Source organism: Limanda limanda, chromosome 20 (assembly GCF_963576545.1).
Source record: "Limanda limanda chromosome 20, fLimLim1.1, whole genome shotgun sequence".
In the NCBI taxonomy this organism is placed as follows: domain Eukaryota; kingdom Metazoa; phylum Chordata; class Actinopteri; order Pleuronectiformes; family Pleuronectidae; genus Limanda; species Limanda limanda.
This window is the reverse complement of record NC_083655.1, coordinates 11172293-11188822: the sequence shown is the minus strand read 5'-3', so window position 1 is coordinate 11188822 and position 16530 is coordinate 11172293. Positions and strand designations below refer to the sequence as shown.

General features: G+C 42.2%; 1 protein-coding gene across 1 annotated transcript; it reads right to left on the bottom strand.

The window, feature by feature from the left end:
• Nucleotides 1-8038: 8038 nt before the first annotated feature.
• fbxo15 (F-box protein 15) lies at nucleotides 8039-16304 on the bottom strand. The gene is made up of 10 exons (XM_061094306.1): nucleotides 16211-16304; nucleotides 14895-14973; nucleotides 13486-13590; nucleotides 12786-13004; nucleotides 11090-11293; nucleotides 10866-10995; nucleotides 10492-10574; nucleotides 9644-9789; nucleotides 8652-8770; nucleotides 8039-8308 (listed from the first exon to the last, which is right to left on the bottom strand). The coding sequence occupies exons 1-10, from the start codon at nucleotides 16302-16304 to the stop codon at nucleotides 8039-8041; spliced, it is 1449 nt and encodes a 482-aa protein (XP_060950289.1).
• Nucleotides 16305-16530: the final 226 nt, after the last annotated feature.

Here is a 16530-nt window from a genome sequence, read left to right as displayed (position 1 = left end):
CTGAATCCTTCTTTTATATAAGAAGATGAATAGTCTACGCCATTGCTATAGCTACTCTGTGAGACTGTACAAGGTTGAGATTTGAGCAAAATGCTAATGTCAGCATGCGAAACATATTCACGATTGGAAAGCTAATGTGTTGATGTGAAGTACTGAATCTTAAGATGGACGAAATGACAGCTCTCAAAGATGAAGCAAAAACATCCAGATCGCCACCTGCTGGCAGGCTAGTGTATTGCTCAAAAGCCCTGCCTCCTTCATGTTCATGTATGGGAATAGAACCAAACCATCAAGTCAAAGTACACTGCAATTTTTCTCCAAATATAGTTTCTACTATGTAAGAATGATTGACTGCTGAGACTGACTTGTGATTGGTCAAACATGAGTATCTGTGGCACCCTGAGGGCTCCACCCTCACCATCACCACTGAGCAGGCCCTGGACAAAAATGGAGTGAGGGTAAAGAAAGTCCTCTAAAAAAAACTGTTTATTTTCGTGGAAAATCTTGGGTCAATCCATCAGCTTAACAACATTTTAATTTAATTTAGTGGACCGAATGATAGACAAACCTTTCCATCCGTAGAGCTGTGCCACAACCATATTTTTCTTTCTGTCAACTGTTAATTTACACCAACGTAATGGCATTTATCATGTGAGGGCACAGTGCATGTGCTTCATTTTGCTGTATCCCCCCATCTGTAATCTTCTGCCAGTGAGGTCAGGAACATTCAGTCAAGGGTCATTGCCATGGTAACATCAGAGGTGAATTTCATCCATTTAATATGCTCCATAAAACCAGGTCCTGGCAGCAGCATAAACCACAGAGACGGATGCTGGGGGAATCAGTAAAAGCGGAAAACAAACGATAAATACGATGCTGCCATGCGTCAATGGAGATGTTGTACTGTACTATGCACCGACTGAGGTGATGAAAGCTTACAGTGGGTTCGGTACAAGCTGACGCCAAATATTATGACTCAGCGACATTGGGATGACTTGGCAGGTGTCCGAGAGAAAGGCCCAGGTATCAACGTGGCACGATGCCTGAGGTATCCATCTTAATTTGCTTTTGTGACAAGTGCAAGTATGTGGAAATGTTATCTGAGCCACGCTGACGGCCATCATAGTTAATGTGTGCCACAAGGAGGTGGTAACCACCACAGAGACGTGATTAAAAGGCAATCAACCCCCCCACCGCCCTCATTAGAATGTACGTGTAATAGAAGAAGTAGTAGGGGCAACTTTATTGTACCTACAGGGAAATCTGAAATGGTGGTACGTGACTAATTAAATGTTAGAATAACACAAAACTGACAAATTAATAGGAACAAATAAAACGGTGATTACAGAGATTGGTCGAGTCTCTGTCGGGGGGTTTGGATCACCGTCAGAGAGAGGGTGAGGAGTACAGACATCCGAATGAAGCTCATTCACGTCAGAAGGGGACAGTGGAGGTGGTTTGGGCATCCAATAACAATGCCTTCTGGGTGTCTTCCATTGGAGGTTTACTGGGCATGTCCAACAGGGAGGAGATTCCGGGGTAGACCAAGAACTCAGTGGAGTTGGAAGTGCTGCAGTGTGGAAGTGTGGCTAGGAAGAGGGTTGTCTGGAAGCCCTACTTGGCCGGCTACCTCCACGATCCGAGCCCAGACGAGCAGAAGGCAATGGAAGGATGGACTTTTTTTGTGCAAGTCTCAAATTTGACATCTCACTCGAGCCTGAAAACTGCGTCGGTTCCCTGAGCTTCACTGCCTCGGCTACAGCCGTGACCTCACATGACCCCCGAACTATCTCTTTTTAAATTCCCATTTCAGTCGGATCTGTGAGCTGGCGATGAAGAACTCAGTGTGGCACATCACAGTAACAAGCGGAGACACGAGGGATGAGTGGTGGTCCCGCGGGAGACTCTCCAGTGTCAAAAGTGTAAACAGCACACGACTATGACACAGATGCAGCTAACCACCGGGTTTTCAATAATTCATGGCCTCGTAGAGAGTGTTTACAGAGGAAACAAACTGAGCCTGGTTGGGTGTAATTGACCAAATATATCACTGACACTTCAGATGCATTCTGCACCACAACACTGGATGCCAAACCCTAGTGCGCCAGTTCACACACAATGACTGTGGTTTTCTTTGTGTGTCTCTGCCTCTGTGTTCTCTCTTTCTTTTTGGTTCTATCTCCTCGTTTCTCTCTCCCCTCTCCCTCTATCCCTCTTAATAGTGGCTCAGATCAATGGAGTTAGCCTCTGGCACAGACCTTTGCACTAAAACCAATTGTTCGAGGGACAATGTCTAAGCAGAACCCGGGCTGTTTACTGCGAAACCTGCCTCATTTTTGCATCCCACAAAAGAAAACATGCTGCATTTGAAATCTTGCTGTACTTGGGAAGAAAACTAGTTTATTTTATGTCTTAATCTTTCATGGATTCATAGTTTTTCATCCGGGGAAACACTTCAAGCTGCGGTTGGTGATCCTGAAAATAGCTAGCAAGAGCAGGCTACACGTTTGAAAGAAATGCAACAATGCATCCCACCCTCTCGCCAAAGTTACATCCTCCAAAGCGCATGGACACGCACTGCCTGACAACGGCTAAGCCGACTTTCCATGACTCTCTTGCTAACTTCTTGCTATCGACTCAGCTTCAGCGGCGTACGTTTCACCAGCTGAAGACTGCGGTCAGTGAGAGCGCGGTCAGTCCGGATGAAATGATTACTAAATGATTGGTCGTGTTTACTACAGTCCACTGAGGGCCACAGACACAAAAGTGTTTCGGAAACAACTCAACAACCCAGCTTGATAAAAGTTAACTTTACCTGACTTTCTTGCTGGGAGATTGACGAGAACATTGATCGCATCCTCAGGAGTATCTAGTGAATACCAGGCAGCAGCCAGCTGCTTCTGTTTTCTCCCTGCACCAATTGTAAAACCACCACTTGTCATCTTTAAACCTTGTTTTTGTGTCAAATATAAAGCTTTTGAGGTGCTGGCAGACAAGAGGATGCATCGATCCTCCAATCGAACTCTCAGCCAGACAGTGAATAGCTGTATTTTCCCAAAATGTCAAATGTGTCCTTTAAAGTTTAGCCTCTGTAAATAGAGCTTAGATAACCAGGCAACCCTTGCTGAACCCACAGCGAGCTGCAGCAGCATCAGAACAGAGTTTGGACTGCACTTGCCTTCGAAAACATCTGCTCTGAGACCAGGCAGCCACAGGATGTTGCTGTGAGAGTAATACAAACTAGTGAACCGTGTGAAATTTTGGAAAGTGCTCCGACAGTATACTGGATAATGTGCTGACTCATTCTCACTCTCTGGTGCGAGCGCACACACACACACACATGCAGAGAGAGGAAGTGAGAGGGAGGGAGAGAAATAGTGGTGAGTAATTTATTTTCTGACACAAAGGACATTCACCACCCTGTTATCCAAAATTACAGATAATTTAGACCCCTTGGAGTCAGACACTGTTCAAGGATGGATGTTAAGTATGTGACAGCGAGTGGACTCAAAATAAATTCTGTAAATAGTGATGTGGGGGTCCATTAACTTCGGAAATGTGTACTTTCTCTTAACATGGCGATCCCTCTCTTAAGAAACGGTGGTAATAGACTACTATAGTGTGGAAATGTACTTGTAATAAAGACTTATGATATAATCAAGAATTGCCCCTTTCTGGTTTATTGTGGATGCTTTAACACATAGTAGCATTTTAATGTTGTAGCTGATCGAGGTTAAGCTCACTTGAACTATTTGAGTCTGTATATAAACATGGACGACGCTTCACCATTTACTCCCACTATCCAAAAATGATCCCAAAACACCCTGCGTACACTGCATCTATAGTGCCGATGATGTCATTTGGATGCAGAGTCTGCGCAGTAGCTATCGGGGGGGATGGAGCCGCGGTAGCATCGTCCTGCCGGTGCACATGCTGGAACAATCGAAGGTCAGAAAAAGGAACACTTGGAAAAAAACGTCAGTGTGATAATAATTATCTAAAATGACCGAAATATTGTTTTTTTTTACTTTTTAGTTTGGTCCAAGTCCCATCCACTAACATGGAGGAAGCAAGGTTTATGACATATACTGCAGCCAGCCACCAGGGGGCGATCAAGATGCGTTGGTTTCACTTTTAGGGAGTACACATGTCGTCCATCTTTAAACACTGTCTAGGGTTAGGAATATTATACAGCAGTCAGAAAAATAGATAAAGTAAAACGTGTACTATTTCCCACTGAAATGTAAAGGAGTGGAAGTATGAATTACCAGTACATGACTCAGTTATGCTATGAATGTATTAAAGTACAGTTGTATTCAGGGTATTTAGATACTTTCTAGCATTCATCAACACCTCTCCTCGAGGGAGAAGTGCATCATTCTGTATCTGAACTCCAGAAAAATGCAGTAAAGTCACATTAGCTGTATAGGCTGGTTGCAGACTGGTGCAACCCTGGACCAGGCAGCGGGGGGGAAGGCACTTTTCCCTCTTATGCTGCTCGTTGAGCTCTTGAAGCCAGAGGACAGACAGCAGCTTTGATATAAATGGATTTCTCCGCACCCGTTTGCTCTTGATGCACCATTTTAAAAAGGGGGGAGAATAAACCAGGGATCTCACCGGGCATCATGAAGCTTTTATAACACTGTCACCCCTCGAGGCTCTGGCCCTCTATCCTCTGGAGTGATCAAAAGAGAGGAAGAAGTGGGGGGGGGACTGCTGGTCAATGGCTGCAGAGTTCACTCTCTGCGTTATAATCATATGACCATCTGGTATTTTGTGGCACCAGTAAAAATGCTTTTCGCTCGATTATGTCGCCTCTAATGGTGGATTTCTGGGCATTGGCGTTATGAGCTGTTGAGGTTGATGTTTTTCTGATAATTACAAGTGTAATTAACTCTTTTGGCCTCACACTCGTGCAGAATGTGAGAGGATAGGAAAGGGCTTTCGTGCTCATCAGTGCTGAGCATAGATGTTATTATCTCCGGCTTTTGGGAAATGTAAATTGACTTGATATTATTTTAAGACAGCAGTTTTATTTAAGACGGTTGTTGTAAATTGATTGCCGCAAATACATACGCAGAAGAATTTAAGCCTCCTCCTTGTGTACCTCATTAGTCTGCGATTTCCTCCAATGAGAGGAGGAAATAGAAACAGTGTCATTGGTTCCTGAGGCTGAATAGTTTGCGGACCCAGCTGGTCACTCACAAGGGAGAGAATTAAAGGCTAAAAATGGAAGCAATTTTCTTCCAAGATTAGCCTGTGAGGAAACTAAGAAAAATGGGTTTAATGAAGCTTCATGTCACTAGAATTTACCCATTCTTTCTCCATTATTTAAGTTTTGATTAACGTGTAATTACTGTGCAAAGTGAAACAAAAGCAAAACGACGAAGAGGAGGAGAGAGACAACAATTCCACTGAATAATCCACAGAATTGTCATTCATGATGTGATGACGTAGATTTTCTCTGCAATTGCCCTCGAACAGTTTGTAAGAACGGATGAAATTCAAAAAGCACTCTGCTGTTTATTGATCCTCTCATTGTTTACTAAAGAGAGCCATCTACTGGAGAACTGTGGCTATTGAACTGCATTCAAATAATTTGCATGCTTGTATAACTTCATTTTAGCAATTCGTATAAAAACCACAGCAGGAGGATTCAATTCATATTTCTACACCGCCACCGTTAACTCACACTTTGCTTTCTGATCAAACTCCCATGCTCCTTGCCCCCCCCCCCCAAAAAAAAATCCATATCCCTTGTTTAGCCGTTACCGTGACTCCGATGTCTGGACAACTGCACTTTATGTTCTATACGAGTCCATTACGAGCATGCAATCCCATCTGCTCCTGGTTTTTCTAATAAAATGGGAATGAGGGATCGGCACTTTGAAACGTTGGATGTGACAGCAAACAGGAGTATGAAGGTCACTGGGATGGAAATGTGTGGTAATACACTTGTAACCTGAGTGCTACACATGGTACACACTGTTCAGTCCAGGTAATGGTCAGTGTCGTGTGACATGTCAGTGAGGTAAGTGCTGTAGGCAGAAATCCATTGTTTTACGTCATTTATCCTTATTTGTCTTGTATGTTTGGACAAAGCTCAGGTCTATGTCTGGGAATTTGTGACTTATACATCTTTTAATACCTTTTACAAGAAACTTTACATAATTGGAATGCATATCATGTTTTGTGTTTTGTGCTTGAGGTCGCCATCCTGTTTTTGACATTGAGATAACATGTAACTTAAGACCGTCTCCGTCCTTAGGAATAATAAAAACCCTTGCCCAGGGCCAACTGTCCTCCTCAATTCAATCAAGCTGCACCAAAAATGTCCCACCCTCACATAGAGCCTGATTTTCATGAATTACATTATTATTCTTATGATCTATGAATTATAAAAACGTTTCGTAACACCCAATCTCACAATGTTAAAGAAAAGAAAAGACAATTTTTCCCTGATTCTGATCCTTCTCAAAAAATGAGGGGTTCTTGAATGCCAAGGAAATGTGTTAGGTTGTTGTTGTGTAATCTTGTTTACCATCAAACAAACAAACAGACAGGAGTGATAACATAACCTCCTTGGCAGAGGTCATAATAACAACCTTGATCCAGACTTGTTTCCTGCTCTGTCCCATTCGGTTTAATACAGAGAATGTTTATCTTGGACTTGGTTTGACTGTTCGTGTACATCGTCCCAGGAATCTTCTCTGTCGACAGATATGTTGTAATAAACTTGTGCGTAAACAACTGAGGTTCAACAAGTTCATTCTTAAATAGAAATTCAGACATCTGTGTGGATTTTCCATCATCGGGCCTCAGACTTGTTGAAAACACGACAGCTCTTGGAGTCCTTGTGATTCAGACGGTGTCTCTCCCCATCGCGTTTTTTTTTTGTCTCAATTCAATTCATCACACATACTGTTGCCCCACTTTTTCCCTCTGGCTCACTTCCCCCAATGATTTTGGATCCAGTGCCAATGCAGTTGGGGATGTGTTTGGAAAAATAAGCATCTTTTCAAGGTGAGGTGACCCTCACTGAGAGAAGGAAGGGAAGCCTCTGAAATCCTATTATCTAGAGGCCCTGCCTTATTTTATTGCCATCAGCAGTGCTGGCCCATCAGCAGCCTGGCAACTGTTTCCAGCAATCGCTCCCACACTAATTCTATCGCTGCGGCCAGACTCGCCCGGGGTGTGGACATTAAACTCAATTTTCATCTAAAAGTGATTGTATAATGTGTCACAAAGCAATTAAGTTAATGTTGATGCAATGGCATAAATGCAAGGACAGGAGGAAACAAAACTTAATTTGTGTGAATCACTTTAAAAACAAACTAATCTTTCGCTGTATTCATACATTTAAAGCATGTGATCATTTTTGCTTCAGTCGTGATAAAACACCTCTCTACACTACGTGTAAAAATTAATCTAGAGTCGCTAAATGTCACAGTGGAGTCGTTATACAGTACAAGGCTTGGCTACACGCTCTGGATTGCTTTCACAGCTCGGATTTCTGTTTAAATATTGATTGGATCATTGATTACATATTCAGTTTGCATTCTGCTGGAGGTAGAGAGGGCTGACGTAGTTATCGCCCCGATAAACATGACTGACTATCGACAACAACAAAATGGCTCTATAGTTTAAACGCTGAACTTTTTTTTATTGAATACATCATTAACCAGAGGAATGTGAGAGATGAACTAAACATTTGTACAGAAATATGAAGTTAAGTTTAATTTGAATGCTGTTCAAATCACTTTATGACTCAATTTAAAAATACATTTAAAGAAACACTTAAGAATGCTGCTATAAGTCCTTGAATAAATTGCAGCATTGACGGTATCAGCTAATTTATCCGCCACTAAAAGCATCTATTGTTCCTACAAATAAATTTATGTTATGCCATAGATAAATCATATATAGATTTAACGTTTGTCTGTAAAGATTTTTTGACAGGAGAGAGAGAGATACAGAAAACAAAGACAAGGGAAATCCAACAGTGGATCCAGATGTAATGACTGAAAACCCCTCGTGTTCAGTAATCTCTACTGAAATGCTTGTTGACTTTAGAAACACTCACATAAACTATTAAACTGACAATGACAAACTGCTTGTGCTCCTTGACCCAGGCGAGCATCATCTTCACCTGACCGTCCGCGTCCACATAATGGATCGGGAAGCGCTCGCCACCGTAGTCGAAGGAGCCACTCAACGTCTTTTCCAGCTCCACGGAAACAGGAGAGCTGACACACCAGAACGGGTTCCTGAATTCATCCAGTAGAGTCAGACTCATGATGCAGCAGTTCTGCCAGGAAGAGGAAAATAAAAAAATGCTTTAAGATCTGTTTTCTACAGTTTGTGAACTGGTGTGGTTTCGCTGAGGTTTCATTACCATGTGCAGTAAATTATGTCAACTTCTTGAAAGTCTCAATCCAGGTCAGGAACAAATGTATCATACAAAGTCAAAACTGCCAATAATTAATAATAAACATAATAAAATGAGATATTACAACTTCTTTCTTCTTATCTGAGAGATCCAATGGAGTGATCCTGGTGCCACTATGGCTTGTAAATCTAAAGTAGTCTTTTTTTGGTTAGTAACACAGTGGGGGGGGGTGGGGGGGGGGGGGGGGGGGGGGCTGTAGTACCTCTGCTGAGCCCTGCAGGGCATCACACCTCCAGGGCAAGGAGAGTCTGCCTGACAGAGGAATGTGAGAGCCTGTCCCGCTGATGGCGGTGAGCTGGATCAGTCCGTCCCTGATCTGACCTGGAAAAAGAAAACGACACACAATCAGTCTATATATTAGTGTACAGTTTATATTGGTTTATATATAGTTGAAAAGAAAAAAGTTGCAACTAGAATGCCACTTGATCCAGATTTATATTTGGATCTGCACCAGATTATGCAGAGGAATTAATATCAGTCCCATTAATATCCCAGATTTTTTTTTTATCATAGAGGTCCTTGAATTATCCTCTGAGCAATCAACGAATCACAAAGTTAAAAAAAAAACAATTGGATCAAAGTAAAAAAAACTGCAGAAAGCAAAAGGAAAACAAACCACTGAGTTTAACTCACAGGGAAAATCCAGGGATGTAAAATCAAAAATGTATGGAGGAGAGAGGGGAGCACAGGGGCTACATACACAAAAGGAAGCAGGAATAATTGAACTCTACTTGTGACACAGAGCAGGTGCAGACAATCATGAAGGAAACCAGAAAGAGACACAGGAAGTTGGGTGAGAGGTAGACACAGGAAATACATGTCAAAGTAAAAAAGGAAATAATGAACTCCAAGTGCAATCAAAAATATAAATCCAAATATACAAATTAAACCAGTGTCCAAATAAGCAGATAAGTCCAAACTGATTATTAAAATACCAGCAGTCCAACACAAAGGTTTGCAAATATTGATGTCAAAATAAGAATCCAAAGTTTCAAAAGGTCCATGTCTGTCTCTTTAACACGTGGACATAACCATGACACTGGGTCTAAACTCTGTGACTTCACATCACTCACACATCCAGTTCAGAGATACTGCAGATTTTAAATATCCACAGTACACCAGATACCTTATATTGTCTCGGCATTATCTCACAATGTGACTTAGTACATGCATATATATGTATAAATGGATTACTTCTACGGCAGGAGAGCTGGTAGAAGCTATCACCCATGAGCTTGCGGATGGTGTTGTGGAGAACAATGTGTAGTTGGTAACCATGGAGACCATACTCTGGGTCTATGTCATCAAAAGCGGGTCTGACCGCTGGCGCCATATGGGGGCTGCAGGAGGGAAAAAAAAATCACAAAATGTAAATTATACTCAAACTGTGGTGTGAAGAGAACATACAGAACAAAATGTGCTTTAATCAGGATGTTTATTACAGAGTGTTTATTTCCTTTGTGGGCCGTGATCATAATGTGTAACTGCATTGTGTTCCCAAAAGAAACCAGAAGAGGGAGCCATAGCCACACATTGAAGTGCGAGACTCACATGGGCGTGGAGGTTTAAAGGAACAATGCAGTCTCTGCTCTCAGATGAGTGTGAAATACCAACTAACTTTGTTTTCATTTGCAGGGGGAAATAAAATGTGACCCCTGTGTGGTTTGGCCCATTGGCTCATGGAAGTTTAAAATAATGTTGACTTGTGGCCTTACCAATTTTACAACTACTTCACTGTGTCCAAAAAAGACTATATGTACCCCTGCTGTGACTCGTCCTGACATCTGACTAGAATCAACGTCTTCACATTAATATGTGGTCACAGTTACATTATCCTTCTGTGCCGTTGAAATTCAGCCGGCACTGATTCTGATGCTTCAGCTCTCACCCTGCAGTGCTCTACAGATGGCTCACACCAGGAGCATCAAATGGATCCTGTCGGTTATCAAGTTCTATAAATTTGAGCCCTTACCAAGTGCTGGTGATACACCGGACCCGGCGTCAGCATGTGAATGAGAAGTGCCTGTTCCTGTGCAGCTTACCAATACGAAGAGCCCTGGATGCTTCTCTCCACGAGCCGGTGGAAGTGAAGGGTGAACATGATGAAGGCGACGGAGCGCCGGTCCTGTGGAGAGAGCCATCGCTTAAATACCTCTTCAGTTCGTCACATTTTTTAGATTTAACTGGAGTTGTTGATTACTGAAATCAAATCTTTGAGTCAAAGTTACAACTGCTCAAAATTTGAAGAAATTCCCTTCAGGTATCTCTGAGTTAAGACCGAAAACACGTACAAAAATGCCTCTGGCCACAGTCTGCGTGAAGGCTTAAAAATTGATCAATATTTATTTTCCAGCTACTTTAGGATAAGCCAGCGTATAATCATTCAATTATAGACGAATGCCTCTAAACTATTTACCTTCCAGGTACCGATGATGATTCCAGGCTGCAGCAGCTTCACTTCAACCAGTTTGTCCCGACCGATCACCTGCGCGCTTTGAGTTAGAGCCTTCATGTCAACCTTGGACATGAGGGACCTCCCGCCAGGACTGACAGAGCAAGCACAAAAAAACGATGAGAGACAATCGAAACAGACAGATTGAGAGAAACAGAGACAGTGGAGATGGACACCTCCTCTCTTACTTCTTTACGTGGGAGCAGCTGTTGGGCATCCTACTGACACCGTGGAGCTGAAGGGTGGAAATGTGCTGGTAGCTGGGCAGGCGGCCTCCTCCGATCCAGCTCAGACACACAGACGTCCTGCAGAACTCGGACTTGATGAGCTCCAGTGTGACCTCGTTCCCTGACTCATCAGAAACCGTCAGTTCCCAGGTGACGTGCAGGTTTCTGGAATAAGATATGACAAATTAGCAATGATGCCACACCGCTAGAAAGTTCCCTGGTTGAGTCTTGGTTCGGCCGAGGTCTTTCCGCTGCTGGTTAGAACACAAACAAAGCTAAAATTAATTGGCCCTTTACTTTGTAAAGTGAAAATAGCTCACTAAATATTCCTGAATAGCTGCAGGGAAAGACGCCAGCGAGTTCTTCATCAATACATTTATTTGAAGTTAATACAATGCCAGTAATTGGTTCAGCATCGGGTAAAGCTGCTCCTTGCTCTTTAAATCTTGCAAACTACGACTTTAATGGCTGCTACATTCCTTTTGACGGATGCAGGGAGTAGTATGGGCGCAGTTAAACTGTTCTCGCTAATGAAATGATATGCGACGAATGGAATGAAACTGCGGCTGCTGTGATAAAGCTCTTGATCCAATTCTGTCTAAACTGTGATTCAGGGCTGCCCCCACTGTGGTGCAGCCAGTGTCTTGCCGAGACACCATCCAATATCAATTAAGTGGAGGAACAAAGCTTAGAACTGGAGCAGCCCAGGAGGCCCTGGATGACCGGGGGGATTTCACTCTGCATTGTCTGTATGTGTGATGTCTTGTGAAATGATTATTACCAAGGTAAATTGCATGCTCCTCAGTGTTTCTAACAGACAAACCCCCCACAGGGAATTGTCTGAGTTGGTGGGAGGAAGGAGGAAGTGGTGCATGTGTGTGCTGTGGAAGAGGGGTTGGGGTCTAAGTAATTTATTTCAACAATTCAGACAGCCTCTGCAAGGAACACAATTATTTCCCCTTCTCCTCTGTACCACAGTGACTGCCACAGAACTCAAAATTGAGTGCAGCACAGCCTCTAATCAGAGGTTATAAAAACCCGGCATCGGTTTCTACGGCGGAGGCGGTGAGGGAGCGTTCCCCTGCGCGCCTGCATCCCCCTGAGCAAGCATCGCATTTAGACACAGACCTCCACTCTCACCTTTAATAAGAAAGTGTTATTAAGTGCAATATGAAAAACAAACCACGCTCTGTTGTGATTGCCAGCGGATTCCTCTATCCTCCTCGCCTCTGCCCCCGAAACTGCCTTGACAGGGAGGGATCTCCAAAGTTTTGCTGTTTGCAAACCACAAACAGTGTGGGGAAGGGTTCCCATGATACCTCACAAAGCGGCTTGTACAACAGGAAGACGACAGAAACAAAGAGCAAGTATATGTTACACACACACGATGATCAAGACGCTTTCATTTAACTGAAGCAGCAAGCTGTGTGTAAGACTCCTCCACGAGGACTCCCACTGAAATAATGAGACCCTTCTCTCACCTCAGTAGCTATACAATGTTCAAACACATGGTATAAGCGACAAGCAGCACTTGTCAGATTACTCAAGTGTCTGGCGGGTGAAATCAAGTGTCTGGTACATTAAGCAAATCATACACCCCAGGCGCTTCATCTAAAGTGGTTCTCCGAAGTGGGATTTCCATCGTTCCGTCCCTTACCTGAGAAGCCGCTCCGTTCGAGAGGGCAGCCCGGTGTAGCGGTCGATGAATCTGAGGTCTTTCTTCAACTTGTTTGTGTCGCGTTGGACGATCGCCTGAAAGAACAGACGCTTCCAATAGCCGGAGGGACGATCCTGCAGTCTCCTCTCCAGCAGCTCAGGAATGCACGTAGATTTCCACTCTTTAACCTCTAATATGTATATCATACTCCACAGGGCACTGCATTAGGGGCATTGGAAGGCAGAGAGTTGAGAGAGAATAACACAAGGCGGTTTACACAATGTCGCCTAACAAGTTGAAACATTCAGACTCAGAAAATAGACTTTAAGAGATATACATTACATTACATTTCATTTAGCTGACGCTTTTATCCAAAGCCAATTGCAATAAGTGCAAGTTTGTTGATGAACAGATTTGTGGATGAGAGAAAACTTATTTGATCATCAGTGAATCGTTCAGCAAACATTACCAATAATCAAATGTGATTATTTGCTTTGTCTTCAATTATAGCAAATTAACTTCTGATATTTAGAACGGATTTGTGTTCTGATAGTGACATTTTCTCACTATTTTGTGAGCAACAATCAACCACAAATTAAGAAAGATTATCAAGGCATGAATCTTTAATGAATAAATAATTGTGCTGTTCACGTGTTCAGATATTCCCTGACTACAAGAACAAGATTTGGCGGATACTCACTTATCGTTGGCAAGCTGGCAGAAGAGGTTATTGACGTGGCTGATTGTGAAAAGAGCAGCGGCGTCCAGGTACGACAGAATCTTAATCAGGATCTCAAGTGGCAGTCTGCGAGAAAAAAAAAAGAGGGTAATTAGAGATCAGTACAAGGACGTGACAGCAGTGTTCTCAAGACACCTGTTGCTCAGCGGACATTTGTTCAGACGCACCATGTGTGTGAGAGCAATGTGCTTATGAGAGGCTACTTATTAGTCAAATCATGCACTCCTGCCAACACAAAGGAAATGACCCATGTAGATGTTCTCATTTAAAGCAATATATATATATATATATATATATATATATATATATATATATATGATAATTGTAAACCAAGTGATGAATTAAATCATGAGTGAGAACTAAAATGTCCACAAGCAATCAGAGTAAGAAGCACTCATCTGTGGGAACACGACAAGTCGGGCTGGGCAATAACACAATAACAATCGTTATCACAAAATTACTTTCATCAATAGCAATAGAACAAAAGTAAAACAAATATATGTATATATGGTGTACAGGTTGTTCCTCAGATTTCTAAAATGTTTTTGTTGTTTGTTTGATTGTATCCCTCTGCTAATGAAGAGCACTTTAAAAACACAACCTTCACTCAGGAGTCCTAAAACTTGAACCAAATCTTCATAGCAGTTTTTGCCATATTTACCTGCTCTTAATTAAAGTCAGCAATGCTTTATCTTAGATGAATAAGATAATAACTGGAGATTTGGGATATTAGAAAAGTTTATACAGGCTACAGGGTTCTGTCTGTTAGTTAGCAGGATCAGACAAACACTACTAGATGGATAAATATGTCAGTTGGTGGAAGGATGAGAAAATAACTCAATACCTTTAGTGTGGATCCAGATCAGGGCCCACATTTTTCCCACTTTCATTGTGAAATAAGTCTTTTTTTTCTCTAATATTTTGTCTTGATCATGATGAAAAAACAGCCGTATTTAGGGGACTGGGATTTATAATAATAACAATAACTTGAATTTATATAGAACCTTGCCAGTGACCTAAGGACGCTTTACATGTGTCAGCAGGGACAAAAAGAAAACAGGACAGAAATAGGACGTGTGCGTATAATTTAATGCGGATCAAAATAAAAATCTATTGAATTTAAATGCTGCTTCGTAATGGGACTGTTGGTGATCGTTATTATTAAATTGTAAAATCTATCTGGTGTTGTGTGCCGAAGCACTTGAAGTAGTGGATGTTTATTTTTCATTAGGAAATAGAACAACTTAAATACACTTCACAGTTTCACAGCAGACAAAGAGATGGAAACGAGCAGCTTTGTTGGGTTACGAGAATCAGATCAATTCGAACATGCAGAGGATTTAATAAATAATAAAAATAGATCCAATTACCTCTGAAAGTGGTCGTCAGCTCCTTTCTTAGTCCTTGCTGTCGTCACTTTGTTTTCATCTTTACGTGCATTCAACGGCACTGAAACGTTAGTCTGACGTTAGTTTTTAGACGTTAGTACCACAGAGTAGAATGTTAATGTTGTGTCTCTTTGTCCAACAGATGTTTCTGTCAAAATAAACTTAACACAAAGCCACGGAGGCACCAGTCTAGTTGGGTTGAACTCAGGCAATTAAAAAGGTCCATTGCCCACGCTGAATTCACGGTTGGGTTGATTTATTTTCCATTTCAAAAACAAAGACATACATGTGCTCTTCTCCTTGTGCTCTGGTAAAAAAAAACCTTTCTGTTTCCATCTGACACTCTAGAGCCAGGACTTGGTGAATTGGCTTCCAATACATGGAGTTCAGCATTAGCAGCTGCCATCTCTGTTTTCAAGGCCAATCTTTCCTTTTCCTTTCTCAGTTGTTCCACTTGTGCCTCTATTAAATGTAATTTCTTCAACGCTGCAATGTGTTCCATAAGAGCTGCCTTCTCAGCTCCAGCCTTGATACGTGCAGAGGATGTTAAAGAACGACGTGATAATTGAGATAAAGCTTTTACATGGCTGGAGACATTGGAAAGAAAATATCCCCAGGACCAACTTCCTCTGAGTCTGTCACACTTAAGACATCAACATGTTCAGAACTCTTAATATGAGGTTGACCAGCATCAGTAAGACACCTGTCCAACCTTTCTGTATAATCACTGTTGTTATTTCTGTGTGAAACCACTGCTTCTGTGTTCCAACTTCATCCTGGGGTATGGGACAGTTTAAGAAAGATTAATGCTCATTTCTTGCTTCCTGATAGCACTTGGTGAAATAGTACGTCAGTAATTCTTTACCAGAATATAGATTTTCTTGTGGTTGGCAAGACCATTGTCAGTGAGTTTGAAGTCTCTTTTTTCTGATGGCATGGACATGTGGCCTTGTTTTATAGTTAGTGACGTCAGACATTTTCTGGGTTTCCCTTTTAACACACTTGTCCAACTCCAAAATGTTTCTGGCAACAATCACAAGTTCACCGCTATAAATGAATCAATATCACGACCGGAAATCAAGTGCAAGAGTGGTTGTAAACAATCTGTCATTCAACGTATTTCTGCACAGCGGGATCACACAGTAGATCACACTGTAGATCTAGAACCAGTAGACCTGTCACCGCAGCAGCAGCTCAGACCATCAGCGCATATCCGACAAACAGGACCGTCATCTCCAACCCTGCAGTTTTCCAATACAGCTTCACAGTCAATGTGTCCATTTGTCCAACAAACCTACCACGTCGCTTCGCGCTCCCCGCGGTGTGTTTCCGTCTGGTGAGGGGCGCTCCTGCTCGGGCTTGGTTGCGCTTTGCGTGGGTGTCCTTGTCCATCGTTTGTCGTGTCGGTGAAAGCTTGCCTTTTATAACGTGTAATGAAAAGGTGTAATAATAACGTGTAATGTGCACATCCACATCATGAAATCCACAGGATCCAACTTTTCCCACTTTTCTTCGTCCACAGTTCTTCGTTCCGAGGGTGTTTTTACTTTTATGTTTCAAAGGATTTTTTTTAACCTATTTTTCAAAGGATGTTTTTTTTTACTTTGATACGAATGAA